Here is a 14,295-nt window from a genome sequence, read left to right as displayed (position 1 = left end):
CTTAAAGTTTGACTATTTTTTTTTGTCAAACTGAAGTAGTCTAAAGTTATTTAACAGATGAATTTACATGTTTGATCCAGTAAACTCTTAAAAAATATATTCCTGTTGAGTTTTTATTCTTTTTCCTTACGTTGTCTTCTGTACTTGTAGTAGTAACTACTTTTGGCCTTATTCTCTCAAATATTCCCAGAAGATATTCAAGTTTTCACTGAAAAAGAGAAAATCTATATATCTATAATGTTCTTTAAAAATAAACAAGGAGTCACTAGACATTAAAGTATCAACAAACATCTATTTCAAAGTTGAACTGTTTCAGGACACATGTTCCACTGTCCCTAACAACAGGAAGTAGTAGCAATACTTCCATTATTTGTGAATGTGTACATGGATGTGAATATTCACAGGATGTCCTTTGCAAATAAACATCCACAATGCAGAGAGAAGATCCCGTAAAGGAAAAAGGATTTCCTCCAAACAGACATTTCAATATTCAGATACGGCACAATGGCAGCCTGTTCTTCATTCTATTAATATTTTATTTGGTCCTTACATTATATGCTTGGCATTCATCAAAGAGTAAAGTCAATTATGTTGTGTGCCGGCACAAAGCCATTCAGAAATGTGTGAGAAGTTATGTGTCCTTCTCTTCCTCTGCTTATGTTCCAGGATGTGAAAAACTGCAGCACCTGCAATGAGTAGCTCTTGAGCTAAAAGGACATCCTTAGCGGATCATCAGGATGATTCATTTCCACCAGATCAACTGCTTTGTGCCATCCAGAACATCATTTCCACCAACCTCAGTACCACAGTCTCTATAAGGACCAGTAGGTAGAAGTACAATTATCTCTCTTCACATGTGGTTATTCTCACATAGATAATTTCAGTGTCCACTGTAGATGCTGTGATCATGACTCCAGTGCTTTAGGATCTTGCAGCTGCTTCTTCAAGCTCTTATCCAGCAGCACCAGACTCTGCACAGCCAGATTTCGACAGTCCGCATCAGGGTCTCCCTCAGCCACATCTGGAGATAGTAACAGAAGGCATATAAGCAGCTTTCAGCTTTGGGGCTACAAATCATTCAGTATTACTATGATAATCAGTATTATTGAAGAAAATGATGTTATATTTGTCAGCCAATCACGTCACAGACAGTCACATAATACAGGACATCATGATTTCTCATCCTTTTCTCACAGACTGCTCTGTCCTGCTGTATTTATGATTGTTTATGCAGAACTAAAGGAATATCAGTGGCAGACTTTGGTGCAGCTAAAAAAAAGTACTAAAATTAATCTATTTTCTAAAATCTTTTTATTAAATAGTTTTTAATGGTATATATCATTAGTATTTATTTTACCTGCTAGCCAAGTTCTGGTCTCAAACAACTGATCACCGAGGTCCACCAGCAGGTTTTGACTGGGCATGCTCATAAACACAGAGCAGACAGCGAAGAGGACGCCTCGTCTCACCATCCTTTAAGGAAGAATTCAGATTAGAGCTTCAGCCAAGCAACGGCTAAATTACAGTGACATAAAAACGCTGTCTAGCAGCAGGAATACACCACAATATTGGTAACCATGCACATCATTTCATCACTTTACACCGAGGCAAACATCGATGCATCACTGTGTACATACTGGTCAACATGATATCGCACTGTCCACACAAAATCCAGCAAAGCACAACCCATCTGAGCAGCTATCTGGGGACAAAAAACATGTGGGGTTAGGGTACTGTAGAGTCACATGGACAGATCGACAGTTTCTTTTAATATGTAATGGTAGTGGTCTTTACTGGTGCATTGACTGCTAGGTGCATGAAGAGGCCCAAAGTGTGAATCAACCTGCCCAGTACCAAGTGGTCGGTGCCCAACAGGTCAAAGGTCACCTGAGGCCTGAAAGAGACGTGTTGTGCAAACATTACACAAACTATGACTGCTTCGATTTAAATCCAGCAGAAAAGAACACACTTACTTATCATAATTCCTGAGCAGAGGAAAAAAGAAGTGTCCAGCCACCGGAGCGTAACGGTTCGGGGTTGCCCTGGCAACAGGTTGTGTGGCACCCTGCAGCAACAACACAGCAAATAATAAAGAGGCGAGTTTTCACTCAAATATTGAAAGGTTAGAGATAATAAATGTAATAAACTTTTAAGTACCTTACTGAGCCGTTTTGTCTTGCTCTGGATTCGTTTTTCTACAACTTGTCGCCAGTGAACAGGGTTGTCACCTGGATATGAAGTCAGCTCAGTGGTGGTAGCAATGCCAGTGGATGGAGTTATCTTTTCACCGACTGGTTTAGAGAGCTCTTGGGCAGCTAGGGCGAGGACCTACAATACCAAATAAAGATACCATGGTGAACCAATATATGGTGAGTGGCAATGATAAGTGGTAATGCTCTTTTTTTTTGGTTTTTACCTCCAAGATGTCAAGCCGCTGGCGAAGACTGTAGTTCAAGGAGTAAAACTCTGTGGTCAAATACTGAGTCACCTATCAATGCACAAAAAGATACAGCTTGATTTGGGGATTTGCTGTGGTGTTAAAAGACAAATGTTGGTGTGAGAAGGCAGTAAAGTTGATCATACAGGAATACAGTCAGTGACAGTGAGAGCCACCATAGTCGTCTGTCTGAGACTCAGGAAGCCCTTAATACTGTATTTGTCCTCCATGTGAAGAAGCACTTTGGACATCTGGACACTAATCTGAAAATAACAAACACACACAAACCATTATGTCAACAATGATCTTTAAATTAGTTCTGCTGCGTCACTTCTGCTGCGTCCATCATACCTCTTTGGCTGCAAAGACGTTCTTCCGCACCAAACTCTCAGCAACTCTCAAACTGAGCTCCACACGAACTGGGTCCTCAGAAGATGTGAATACTGGATTGGTTGACACACAGCAAATTATTAGAGTTAAAACAAGACAAAAAAACACTACTTAGATAAACATTAAAGATCTGTGGAGCCATACTTTCTAAACAGTCTCGTAGGTAGCGAGGTGGAGACGCCTGACTGAGCTCCTGATCTCCAGACATGTCGTAGGGAGTGAGCTCGTCATCACTGGACCAGTAACAGATGAGAGGTTAATGATACACTTTAATAATCTCTTAGTAACATACAACAAACTGAGTCTTAGATCTTAGAGGAAGTTCAGATTACAGACAGAGATCATGTTTACCTATCAAGATCAGAGTCTGGATCAGGCTGTGATGGCTTTTCAGCACCTGATTTATTTTGCAATGAAACGGTTTCATTGATTTCGCCAGTAGAGTCGACTCTGTAGATAAAACATTTCATTACAGAAATATCATGATAGGATACTTTCCTCAATAGCTGGTATGTCTTTGCAGATGTAACATATCAATAATGTAATAATGCTATGTATAAAGATAAAGAAACTTTTCATTGGACCTCCAAGTGCAAGAAGAGTCATCCACATTTTCCAGGAAATTTAAGAAACTTGAATACTATTAATATGTCAACAAACTGTCATAGTTGCAACAAATAATATAATATATAATACGTAATATGTGTAGTGGAGTACAGTTCTTAAAGTCGCTTTAATATACCATCTGATTTCCTGAGGACAATCTACATTTGCTGCACATCATTAATCAGAATTTCTCTACATTTTTAGTTTCAAGAATCCTAAATGCGTAAATCCTAAATCCTAAGCAGAGAATGATAGAGTGTCATCATTTGATTGATGGGTTAAAGATATGTTTCACACTTACCCATTTACAGGCTCAGGCTCAAGTTCAGGCTCATTACAAGTGAGAGGAGTCATGAGAGAAAGCAGCTCACGTGTTTCTTCGTTGTGATCATACTACAACCAAGCACAATACGGAATGTCTCAAAACTGCAGGAAATTACATTACAGCCAAGTTCTTAATCTAATGTTTTGAAGCCAAATGACAGACTGGATATCCATCATGAGCTACAACACTGCTGTGCTCATTATTACACTTGCTGTATTATAAACCGACTGTACCTCAAATTTGAGTTTGGTTCCATTGATATCCATGCGGGAGCTCAGGCACTCTCCCACCACCATACCCATATGCCTGATACGCACCACGCTGCTGTCCAGGTGGCTCTGCATGCCGCCCAGCATACACTGAAATAACTCTAAGGAAGATGCACACAACAATAATTATGAAAGCAATCATCTGCAGCATACATAATCTGCAAACGTGACAGTCTCTGAATGCTATTGTGTGAAAAGTTCCATAATATGAAGGACAATGTGGACACAGGATCATGTCATGAGCTTTACTGACTTTTCTGTGATTTCTGTGTCATTAAATACCCACATAATGCAACAATCGTTTTATTTTTAAAGCCTTGAGATGTATGCCAGACGTAAACAGCACTATACACATTAGTCAGTTCACTGGGTACACAAGTGAAATCGAATGCATTCTACTATAGCTGTCCTGATGTGATGTATTTAGCATTTCTTTAAAATAAAATAAATCAATAAAATAACAGAGAGGGGCCGATTCAACTGTGTTTTCATTTTAGAGGATGTGGTTTGTTGTTATTGTACAGGTGCATGCTTCTATTATTTTGACAATCCCAATGTATTCAGTGGGATAAAGAACGACACACTTGTGTTTAATTCAATAGTTTAACGGCACCAAAAACTGCATCCTCCAAAATGACCATACTTTTGAATTTCTAGCTTTCTAACACTGTTTTTACATAATAGTAACAGTGATGATGGTAGAATATTACTAGTGCACCTACTGTTTTGTCAAAAGTGACTAATTGACACTGTGGCTATTGATTTATTGAGTGTGTCGAGACAGTCAGCTTTATTGTACCTGAGCGTAGCTCCTGTAGCTCCGAGTCTTTCAGCAGACTCACACTCAGCAGTAACGCTTTGCTGACATACAGCTGCTGCTCTAGAGGTGTGTGCTTCACTGCGCTGGGATTAGCCCAGGCCTGGGACACAGACCGTAAAACCTGGAGAAATAAATAAATAAAATAAAGCACATGTGAAAATCAGAACAATACGTAACATTTGCGTGAACCCACCTGAAGAAGAAGTGGACGTCGATCCCTGTCGGCTGCGAGGTAACCCAGAACTATTCTCAACACCTGAGTCTGGGGAAAAAAAACATGAATTCAAACTTTTCTAAACGATTTGCAACCTATGATTTATTGCCTGGAGTAGTTGCATTACCTCATACTTGTATTGTAGTAAGAGCAGCTTATGAGTGATGAAGAACTGGGCCTTTTTATTGGTTAACACTAGATTCCCAATGATCCTGCCAAAGGCATCAGGTCTAAAAACACAGACAGGAGAAACGATATCATTCGAGGCAGACAGTTAACTGGTGACTGATTCTAACAGCCATGGAGCCACCTTACCCACTGACAGCCTGCACCAGCCCAGTGAGCACGCTCTCCATCCAGCGCTGAGGCACGTTCTCCAGCAGCTTCCAGCAAACCCTCTGCCACACCATGTCCGAGCGTGTGCAGGAAGAAAGCCGAGGAGCCATAACTGCCAGGACCAAACCTGCAGGAAGAGGACGATTCTGTGTTACTATTGTATGAAACCTGCAATAAACAACCAGGGGCAAATTTAATTCATACTCAATAGAAACGTCTTCATAATCCAGCAGCTGTCCATATACTTTATATGTTTGCTGTCAACATCAGGGTTTCCCACACTATGTTAACACCACGACAGCCCATGTAATTATGTCCACTCGACTACAAAGTCATAGGGCGATACACATTATGTCAGACTGACTGTTCTCTACCGATTGTATCACCTCTTTACCACCTACAGTCTCTGTCCTGCTGTTAAGTGTTTCAGTTATTACATATTTCTGTTAAGGTCTAATAACTCTGGATCATATAAATAACATCAAGGAGCTTCTTCATTTGTAGCAAACGTCAAGCGTTATGTTTTGCGACTACATGGCATAATTGCCAGAAACCAGAGACTGTTCAAACAGCAGTCTTTCTCATTTCACCAGGGTCAAACGAAATCTTGTGGGAAACACTGCAACATCTGACCAGACTTCAATGCTTACTTCTTTGCTTCTATGCCTAATTATGCCCTTTATGAAAATGTGAGTTTCACATTACAGCCTCTCTAATATTTTTCCGCTTAATATTTAGCTACCAAGCCACTGAGAGACCTGGAGCACAAATGGAGTGATGCTACATTAATTACACCTCCTTTTTTACACAGCTTTAGAAAAAATAGAATGAAACTCACCACTGTGGCCCTGCATACACACTTTTCCAAGAACTTCAGCCACAAACATCAAAGAACAGTCTTTGCCGTCTGCAAATGACAAATACAAGTCGCACACAGATAGAACAAGGAATAACACACACAGTTACACACTTCGACATGACTGTTAACTGATCAGTAGCCATTCACTGACCTCTGAGGGCCTGGCAGGTTCGCTCCAGGACAGTGAGCATCTCTGTGGCCAGTAGTGGGTAGTACTGCTGAGGAAGAAAACAAGGCCTGTTGTTGAGATGTAACTTGTTGGCGGTAAGGTCTGGCAGCGAGGCGACGCGCCCCAGCAGGGTCTCTCTGAGCTGGGGGGAGTCTGTGGGAGCTGTCTGCAGACAGTAGCTCCACAGCAGGTCAGCCAGACGCCTGCTCTGAAGGAACCTCTCAGTGATGCTGACCAAGCGGTCCAGACTTGTAGTGGGTCTGCGATGGAAAGAAAATAACAGTGATAAGTGTGATAAATAAACGGACAAAATAATAAACATGTCATTCATCCTGACATCACCCACCTCAGCGCCCCTATCGCATCCATCAACACCAGCAGGGCCTGCTCTGGGGGACCCTTGAGGAACAGGCCGTCCCAGAGCTCTGTGCGCTGGGCTGCGGTGAAGCTGTGCAACCAGTCAGCCTCCATGTTACCGACCAGGAGCTGAAGAGTGCGAGTGTAGTGAGCTCTCCTGAACTCTGTCCGCTCGCCTGAAGTCGTTTTACTTTCTGGGTCACCGTTCAAGAAAGAGTGGAGTGTCTGGAGAGCGGTGATGATGTCCTTAGTGTCCGTGGATGAGGTGAGTGACCGGAAACACTGAGACACCGTTAGTCGAACCCCAGCATTTGTTGAAAGAGACTCCATCTCTGGTAAAGCTAATGCTACCTCCTAAAAAGTAGAGAATGATTGGTACAAACAGTGACGTTTTACCAGGATATACCAATTATTCACCTCCACGTGCAATTTTTAAACCGCTCACAACAAAGTCGGTGAGGAACCACGTCATATTGGTGCCGAATATCTTAATTAGTCAATTAGCCTCAACCTATTCGTTCTTACACATTGTTTTGGTAAATGAAGCGAAATAAATTCACAGTCGCTGTCATATTAAAATGTTTCCTTTCGAGATGCAACTTGCAGCTCCGACCGTCAACTCGTGTTTTGGCGAAAGCGACGCGCCACCGTACCGCTTGGCTCGCAGTTTGTTCCATCAAAATACGTTCGTGTTGATCAGGAAGGTGGAACATTGGTTCCGGAGACAATGTTTCCGGTGTAGCATTCAAGAAACCAACGACTTTTGTAACACTCGAGGTGACGACAAAAAATACTTCATTATTCACGGGATATTAATTAAACTTAACTTAATAAAAGAAGAAAATATTAAATTGAGATATTCTTTATATAGATTTTACATTCATTTATTTGCAAAATTCACCATTATAGATTTGTTAAAAGCTTCATTATTTAAGTTTGAGTTCTGAGAGATGTCAGAGATATTAAGAGATAGTACAGAGTACAAGTTATTACGAGGGTTATACTATAATGAAAACAACAAGTAGGCTGTGAGTTTACAGGGAAGATCTGCCACATCAATATGGCGGACACGTTGACGTATCGCAGCAATGGACCAACCCGCTCAATGCGGCGTCTACGTATATATGCCTATGATTGTAATATCTTATACTGTGTATTAATGAGTGTACTCCTAACTAACCGTAGCCATTTCGCTCATATTCCGGCCACTACATCCTAGCAACGCAAAATAAACACTGACTAAAGGGGTATTTATATTTACAGCTAGTGGGGTGTGGCCTAACTTGCTACTGTCGCCTATAGATGACGTCATAGTCACTGCTATGGAGTGGGCGGGGCCTGTTCCTAGGCAACGTTGCTGTGTTTGGCTATGATCAAAGCCAAGCGATGATCAAAGGCAATATTAGAGTTCACTAGTCTAGGTTTTATATCCCGATCTTAGAGTATTCTGTGAGAATCGTCTCAGACACCTCAGTAAGTAAGTAGTCGTAAGTACTAATGGTGATATTGCAGCTACAACAAAAAAATATGCTAAAAAGTGATACTGAAACAGAAATGGATCAACACAAGATGGAAATTTGGGCATCTTCTGCCGCAACACATTTGAGATCAGAAATTCCACATGCATCACTGACCAACTTAGTTTGATGAGTCTCCCGGAGGCTCAAGAGAGGAGGCGGAGACAGTGACACTGGACGTCTCTCGTTTTAAAAACAAAATTGGAAATATTCCACAGACAAACCCTTCCTACCATACACTATATTGGTTTCCTTCATATCCATGACCATGGATATGAGGATTGGTGGCAGGTGTACCTGTTTACATTCCTGTTTGTCTGTACTGTCTGGCCTGGGATGGGTGGGGTGAGCTGACCTTTAGCTGCAATGGTTGCGAGCCATACTTGTCTTGATCGTAGTTTTGATCCCTGCTTGACTGTACTAACCTATGGTGTGGGGAGTCAGGTGTGGATGTGTTGGGGGCTGACCCTTACCATGGATGGGTGGCAGGTGTACATGTATAGATTCTTGATTATCCATAAGGTCTTTCAGTCTTTTAACACGAGACTGGCCTGGGATGGGTGGGGTCAGATGTGTGAGCTGACCTTAAGCTGTGGTGGTGGGGAGGTATACTTGTCTTGATGTTTGTTTAGATCCCTGCTTCACTGTAGTATGCTGACCCGTGATGGGGGAGTCAGAGGTGGATGTGGTGTGGGTTGACCCTTAACAGGAATTGGTGGCAGATGTACATGTTGTTATTCCTATTTGTCTGTACTGTCTTTCAGTATTTTACCACTAGACTGGCCTGGCCTGATTTAGATCCCTGCTTGACTGTACTATCCTGGCCTGTGGTGGTGGGGAGTCAGAGGTAGATGTGGTGTGGGTTGACCCTTAACAGCAATTGGTGGCAGATGTACATGTTTAGATTCCTGTTTGTCTGTACTGTCTTTCAGTATTTTATCACTAGACTGGCCTGGAGTGGGTGGGGTAAGATGTGTGAGCTGACATTTAGCTGTGGTGTGGGGAGTCAGAGGTGGATGTGGTGTAGGCTGAACCTCAGAGATTGGTGGCAGGTGTACATGTTTAGATTCCTGATTGTCTGTACTTTCAATCTTTTACCACTAGACTGGCCTGAGATGGGTGGGGTCAGATGTGTGAGGTGACCTTCAGCTGTGGTGGTGGGGAGGTGTACTTGTCTTAATCTTAGGTCAGATCCCTGCTTGACTGTACTATCCTGACCTGTTGTGTGGGGAGTCAGGGGTTGATGTGGTGTGGGCTGACCCTTACAAGGGATTGGTGGCAGGTGTACATGTTTAAATTCCTGTTTGTCTGTACTGTCTTTCAGTATTTTACCACTAGACTGGCCTGGCCTGATTTAGATCCCTGCTTCACTGTACTATTCTGATCCGTGGTGTGAGGAGTCAGAGGTGGATGCGGTGTGGGCTGAACCTCAGGGATTGGTGGCAGGTGTACATGTTTAGATTACTGTTTGTCTGTAATTTCAATCATTTACCACTAGACTGGCCTGGCTTGGTTTAGATCCCTGCTTCACTGTACTATCCTGACATGTGGTGTGGGTAGTCAGAGGTGGATGTAGTGTGGGCTGAACCTTAAGGATTGGTGGCAGTTGTGCCTGTTTACATTCCTGTTTATCTGTACTGTCTGGCCTGGGATGGGTGAGGTCAGATGTGTGAGCTGACCTTCAGCTGCAATGGTTGGGAGCCATACTTGTCTTGATCTTAGTTTTTATCCCTGCTTGACTGTACTATCCTGACCCGTGGTGTGGGGAATCAGGGATTGATGTGGTGTGGGCTGACCCTTACAAGGGATTGGTGGCAGGTGTACATGTTTAGATTCTTGTTTATCTATAAGGTCTTTCAGTCTTTTACCACTAGACTGGCCTGGGATGGGTGGGGTCGGATGTGTGAGCTGACCTTTAGCTGTGGTGGTGGGGAGGTGTACTTGTCTTGATATTTGTTTAGATCCCTGCTTCACTGTGATATCCTGACCCTTGGTGTGGGGAGTCAGAGGTGGATGTGGTGTGCGCTGAACCGTACAAGGGATAGGTGGCAGGTGTACATGTTTATATTGCTGTTTGTCTGTACTGTCTTTCAATCTTTTACCACTAGACTGGCCTGGCTTGGTTTAGATCCCTGCTTGACTGTACTATCATGGCCTGTGGTGGTGAGGAGTCAGATGTGTGAGCTGACCTTTAGCTGTGGTGGTGGGGAGTCAGGGGTGGATGTGGTGTGGGCTGACCCTTACAAGGGATCGGTGGCAGATGTACATGTTTAGATTCCTGTTCGTCTGTACTGTCTTTCAGTATTTTACCACTAGACTGGCCTGGCCTGATTTAGATCCCTGCTTCACTGTGATATCCTGACCCTTGGTGTGGGGAGTCAGAGGTGGATGTGGTGTGGGTTGACCCTTAACAGGAATTGGTGGCAGGTGTACATGTTTAGATTCCTGTGTGTCTGTACTGTCTTTCAGTATTTTATCACTAGACTGGCCTGGGGTGGGGTGGGTGGGGTCAGATGTGTGAGCTGACCTTCAGCTGTGGTGGTGGGGAGTCAGGGGTGGATGTGGTGTGGGCTGACCCTTACAAGGGATTGGTGGCAGGTGTACATGTTTATATTCCTATTTGTCTGTACTGTCTTTCAGTCTTTTACCACTAGACTGGCCTGGCCTGATTTAGATCCCTGCTTCACTGTATTATCCTGACCCGTGGTGTGGGGAGTTAGAGGTGGATGTGGTATGGGCTGAACCTCAGAGATTGGTGGCAGGTGTACATATTTAGATTCCTGTTTGTCTGTACTTTCAATCTTTTACCACTAGACTGGCCTGGGATGGGTACCACCTTTAGCTGTGGTGGTGGGGAGGTGAACTTGTTTTGATGTTTGTTTAGATCCCTGCTTCACTGTAGTATTCTGACCCATGGTGTGGGGAGTCAGAGGTGGATGTGGTGTGGGCTGAACCTCAAGGACTGGTGGCAGGTGTACATGTTCCTATTTGTCTGTACTGTCTTTCAGTATATTACCACTAGACTGGCTTGGGAAGGGTGGGGTCAGATGTGTGAGCTGACCATTAGCTGTGGTGGTGGGGAGGTGTACTTGTCTTGATGTTTGTTTAGATCCCTGCTTCACTGTAGTATTCTGACCCGTGGTGTGGGGAGTCAGAGGTGGATGTGGTGTGTGCTGAGCCTCAGAGATTGGTGGCAGTTGTCCGTGTTTGGATTCCTGTATGTCTGTACTGTCTTTCAGTATTGTACTACTAATCTGGCCTGGGGTGGATGGGGTCAGATGTATGAGCTGACCTTTAGCTTCAGATCCCTGCCTAACTGTACTATCCTGGTCTGTGGTGCGGTGAGTCATAGTTGGATGTGGTGAGGGCTGAACCATACCATGGTTTGTTTCCAGTCCTGACATCTGCACACCAGCTGATTGCTGTTTTTGTGATGATTTTGATTGGGATTTATCAGGGAATCCTTCCTTAATCTTCACGGTTGAACGATGCAGCATTTTTCTCCACTCCTGGCACTCTTCTTTCAAAAATTTCAGTTCCAATGTGAGATTTTTTGACTTGGTATTTTTAACATTCAAGACTGCATACTGTGGGAATATATTCTCCTTTATTATTGGCTTTACTGGTGACTTGATAGAATATCGAAAATCTATAAACGATGGTGAGAGCAGTGATGACAGCGGTGGTGATAGAGACTCTTGAGGCACAAAGCATGCCACTCCAGAGATTGCTGTTTGTATTCTGTTTTTTTGCCTTTCTTTTCATCAGTGTTCTCTTTATCTTGGGAATGTGCGGACCTCTTCCCCCACGTGGAGTCACACATCTGACCCACACATCCCAGGCCAGTCAAGTGGTAAAATACTGAAAGTACAGAAAAAAAGAAATCTAAACATGTACACCTGCCACCAATCCCTAAGGTTCAGCCCACACCACATTCACCCTTGACTTCCCATACCACAGGTCAGGGTTGTACAGTCAAGCAGGGATCTAAACAAACATCAAGACAAGTACACCTACCCACCACCACAGCTAAAGGTCAGCTCACACATCTGACCCCACCAATCCCAGGCCAGTCTAGTGGTAAAATACTGAAAGACAGTACAGACAAACAGGAATCTAAACATGTACATCTGCCACCAATTCCTGTTAAGGGTCAACCCACACCACATCCAACTCTGACTCCCCACACCACAGGTCAAGATAGTACAGTCAAGCAGGAATTTTAACAAATATCAAGACAAGTACACCTCCCCACCACCACAGCTAAAGGTCAACAGTTGTTGTAAAAGACTGAAAGACAGAGAAACAGGAATCTATGTGTAAAAGTTTGTTTATCTTGTTTCTCCTGCTCTTCTTTTCTCTCTATCTTCTCTGTTTCTAACCAGCTGGCCTTCGGCAGATGGGTCCCTCCATATGAGCTGGGTTCTGCTCAAGGTTTCTTCCTGTTAAAAGGGAGTTTTTCCTTGCCACTGTCGCCCTCAGGCTTGCTCTGGAGGTTGCAGGCTGGTTTTTGTGAAGCGTCTTGAGACGATTTGTATTGTTATTGGCGCTATATGAATAAAACTGAATTGAAATTGAATAAACATGTACACCTGCCACCAATCCCTAAGGTTCAGCCCACACCACATCCACCTCTGACTCCCCACACCACAGGTCAGGGCGGTAGAGTCAAGCAGGGATCTAAACAAATATCAAGACAAGTACACCTCCCCACCACCACAGCTAAAGGTCACCTCACAAATTTGACCCAACCCATCCCAGGCCAGTCTAGTGTTAAAAGACTGAAGATGTACAGAGAACAGAATCTAAATTAGCTGCACAATCCTGTAGGTTGCACACCACATGCCCTCGATTCCACACAGTCAGGATGTACAGTAAGCAGATCTAAAAATATCAAGACAAGTACATCCTACACCACATCTAAAGGTCAGCTCACAAATTTGACCACCATCCAGCAGTTCGTAGCTGAGGTGTAAGACCGCTCAACCACCATCCATTGCACCTCTGACTTTCCCCACCACAGGTCAGGATAGTACAGTCAAGCAGGGATCTAAACAAATATCAAGACAAGTACACCTCCCCACCACCACAGCTAAAGGTCAGCTCACACATCTGCCTTTGACCCCACCCATCCCAGGCCAGTCTAGTGGTATAATACTGAAAGACAGCACAGATAAACAGGAATCCAAACACCTGCCGTCAATCCCTAGGGTTCAGCCTACACCACATCCACTGCCAGAAAACGATAAGAAGAAGTACATGTGAATATTTAAAAGCCCCTCATCCTAAAACCAGGTTAAAGCTGGTAAGACACATTAAGTTGTTTGTGCATGTTTTCCCTATGGGTTTTTCCCGAGTCCTTCGGTTTCCTTCCACATCTTGAAAACATGCACTAGTTATTGTATTGTATAACATTAAAACCAAAGACAAAACAAAAAAACATCTATTGTGTGTCATATTATTTCCTCCACCACCAAACTGTTTCATGTTTATATTAAAAGTTTCTTCCTCAGTTTTCCATGTCTTACTTTACTTCCTGTGGTTATATGATTGGTTTCACCTTGTGTGTTCCTTCCTCAAGGTTCAAGGTTCTTTATTGTCATTTATATGTCTGTACATATAAAATTAGTTTCTCAGTGCCTGGAGCATATTTACATAAAGCAAATATGTACATTTAGTGCAGAAGGCTAAAATGTGTTACAAAACTCCAGCAAATGCAGTGCGCACAATAAATAAATAAATAAACAATAGAGTGCATTTTCAGACATTTTTTCCCTGTTGGGGTTGTGTATGACAGAGTTCTATATTTACCAGACATAAATATGTAGACACCTGACGTTCAAATTTTGAATGGTATATTGACGTCCAAATAGTGGACCTAGTTGACACATCATCGACATCCAGAATTGGTCGCGGACTGACGGATGCAAAATGTTTAGTGGGATAGACACAGATTAGATTTTAAATATAAATATTTCAATGTTTATCATCACAGT

General features: G+C 43.0%; 1 protein-coding gene across 2 annotated transcripts; it reads right to left on the bottom strand.

Annotated features, from left to right (window-relative positions):
• Positions 1-518: 518 nt before the first annotated feature.
• Positions 519-7,472, bottom strand: telo2 (TEL2, telomere maintenance 2, homolog (S. cerevisiae)). Of its 2 annotated transcripts, XM_047608137.1 has the most exons (20): positions 6,772-7,472; positions 6,408-6,685; positions 6,236-6,304; positions 5,377-5,524; positions 5,189-5,291; positions 5,041-5,109; positions 4,827-4,968; positions 3,992-4,128; positions 3,735-3,826; positions 3,179-3,277; positions 2,972-3,060; positions 2,789-2,880; positions 2,584-2,700; positions 2,417-2,488; positions 2,158-2,328; positions 1,974-2,065; positions 1,795-1,894; positions 1,638-1,702; positions 1,358-1,473; positions 519-1,021 (listed from the first exon to the last, which is right to left on the bottom strand). In XM_047608137.1, exons 1-20 carry the CDS (start codon positions 7,110-7,112, stop codon positions 906-908), a joined length of 2,508 nt encoding a protein of 835 aa, XP_047464093.1. In that variant the 5' UTR covers positions 7,113-7,472; the 3' UTR covers positions 519-905. The 2 variants fall into 2 exon arrangements, with proteins under 2 accessions (XP_047464093.1, XP_047464094.1); XM_047608138.1 differs by lacking the exon at positions 3,179-3,277.
• Between the last annotated feature and the right edge of the window lie 6,823 nt (positions 7,473-14,295).

The sequence above is a fragment of the Mugil cephalus genome, chromosome 16 (genome assembly GCF_022458985.1).
Source record: "Mugil cephalus isolate CIBA_MC_2020 chromosome 16, CIBA_Mcephalus_1.1, whole genome shotgun sequence".
NCBI classification, from domain to species: domain Eukaryota; kingdom Metazoa; phylum Chordata; class Actinopteri; order Mugiliformes; family Mugilidae; genus Mugil; species Mugil cephalus.
Note: the sequence above shows the minus strand (reverse complement) of the source record. Positions and strands in the feature narration are given on the sequence as shown.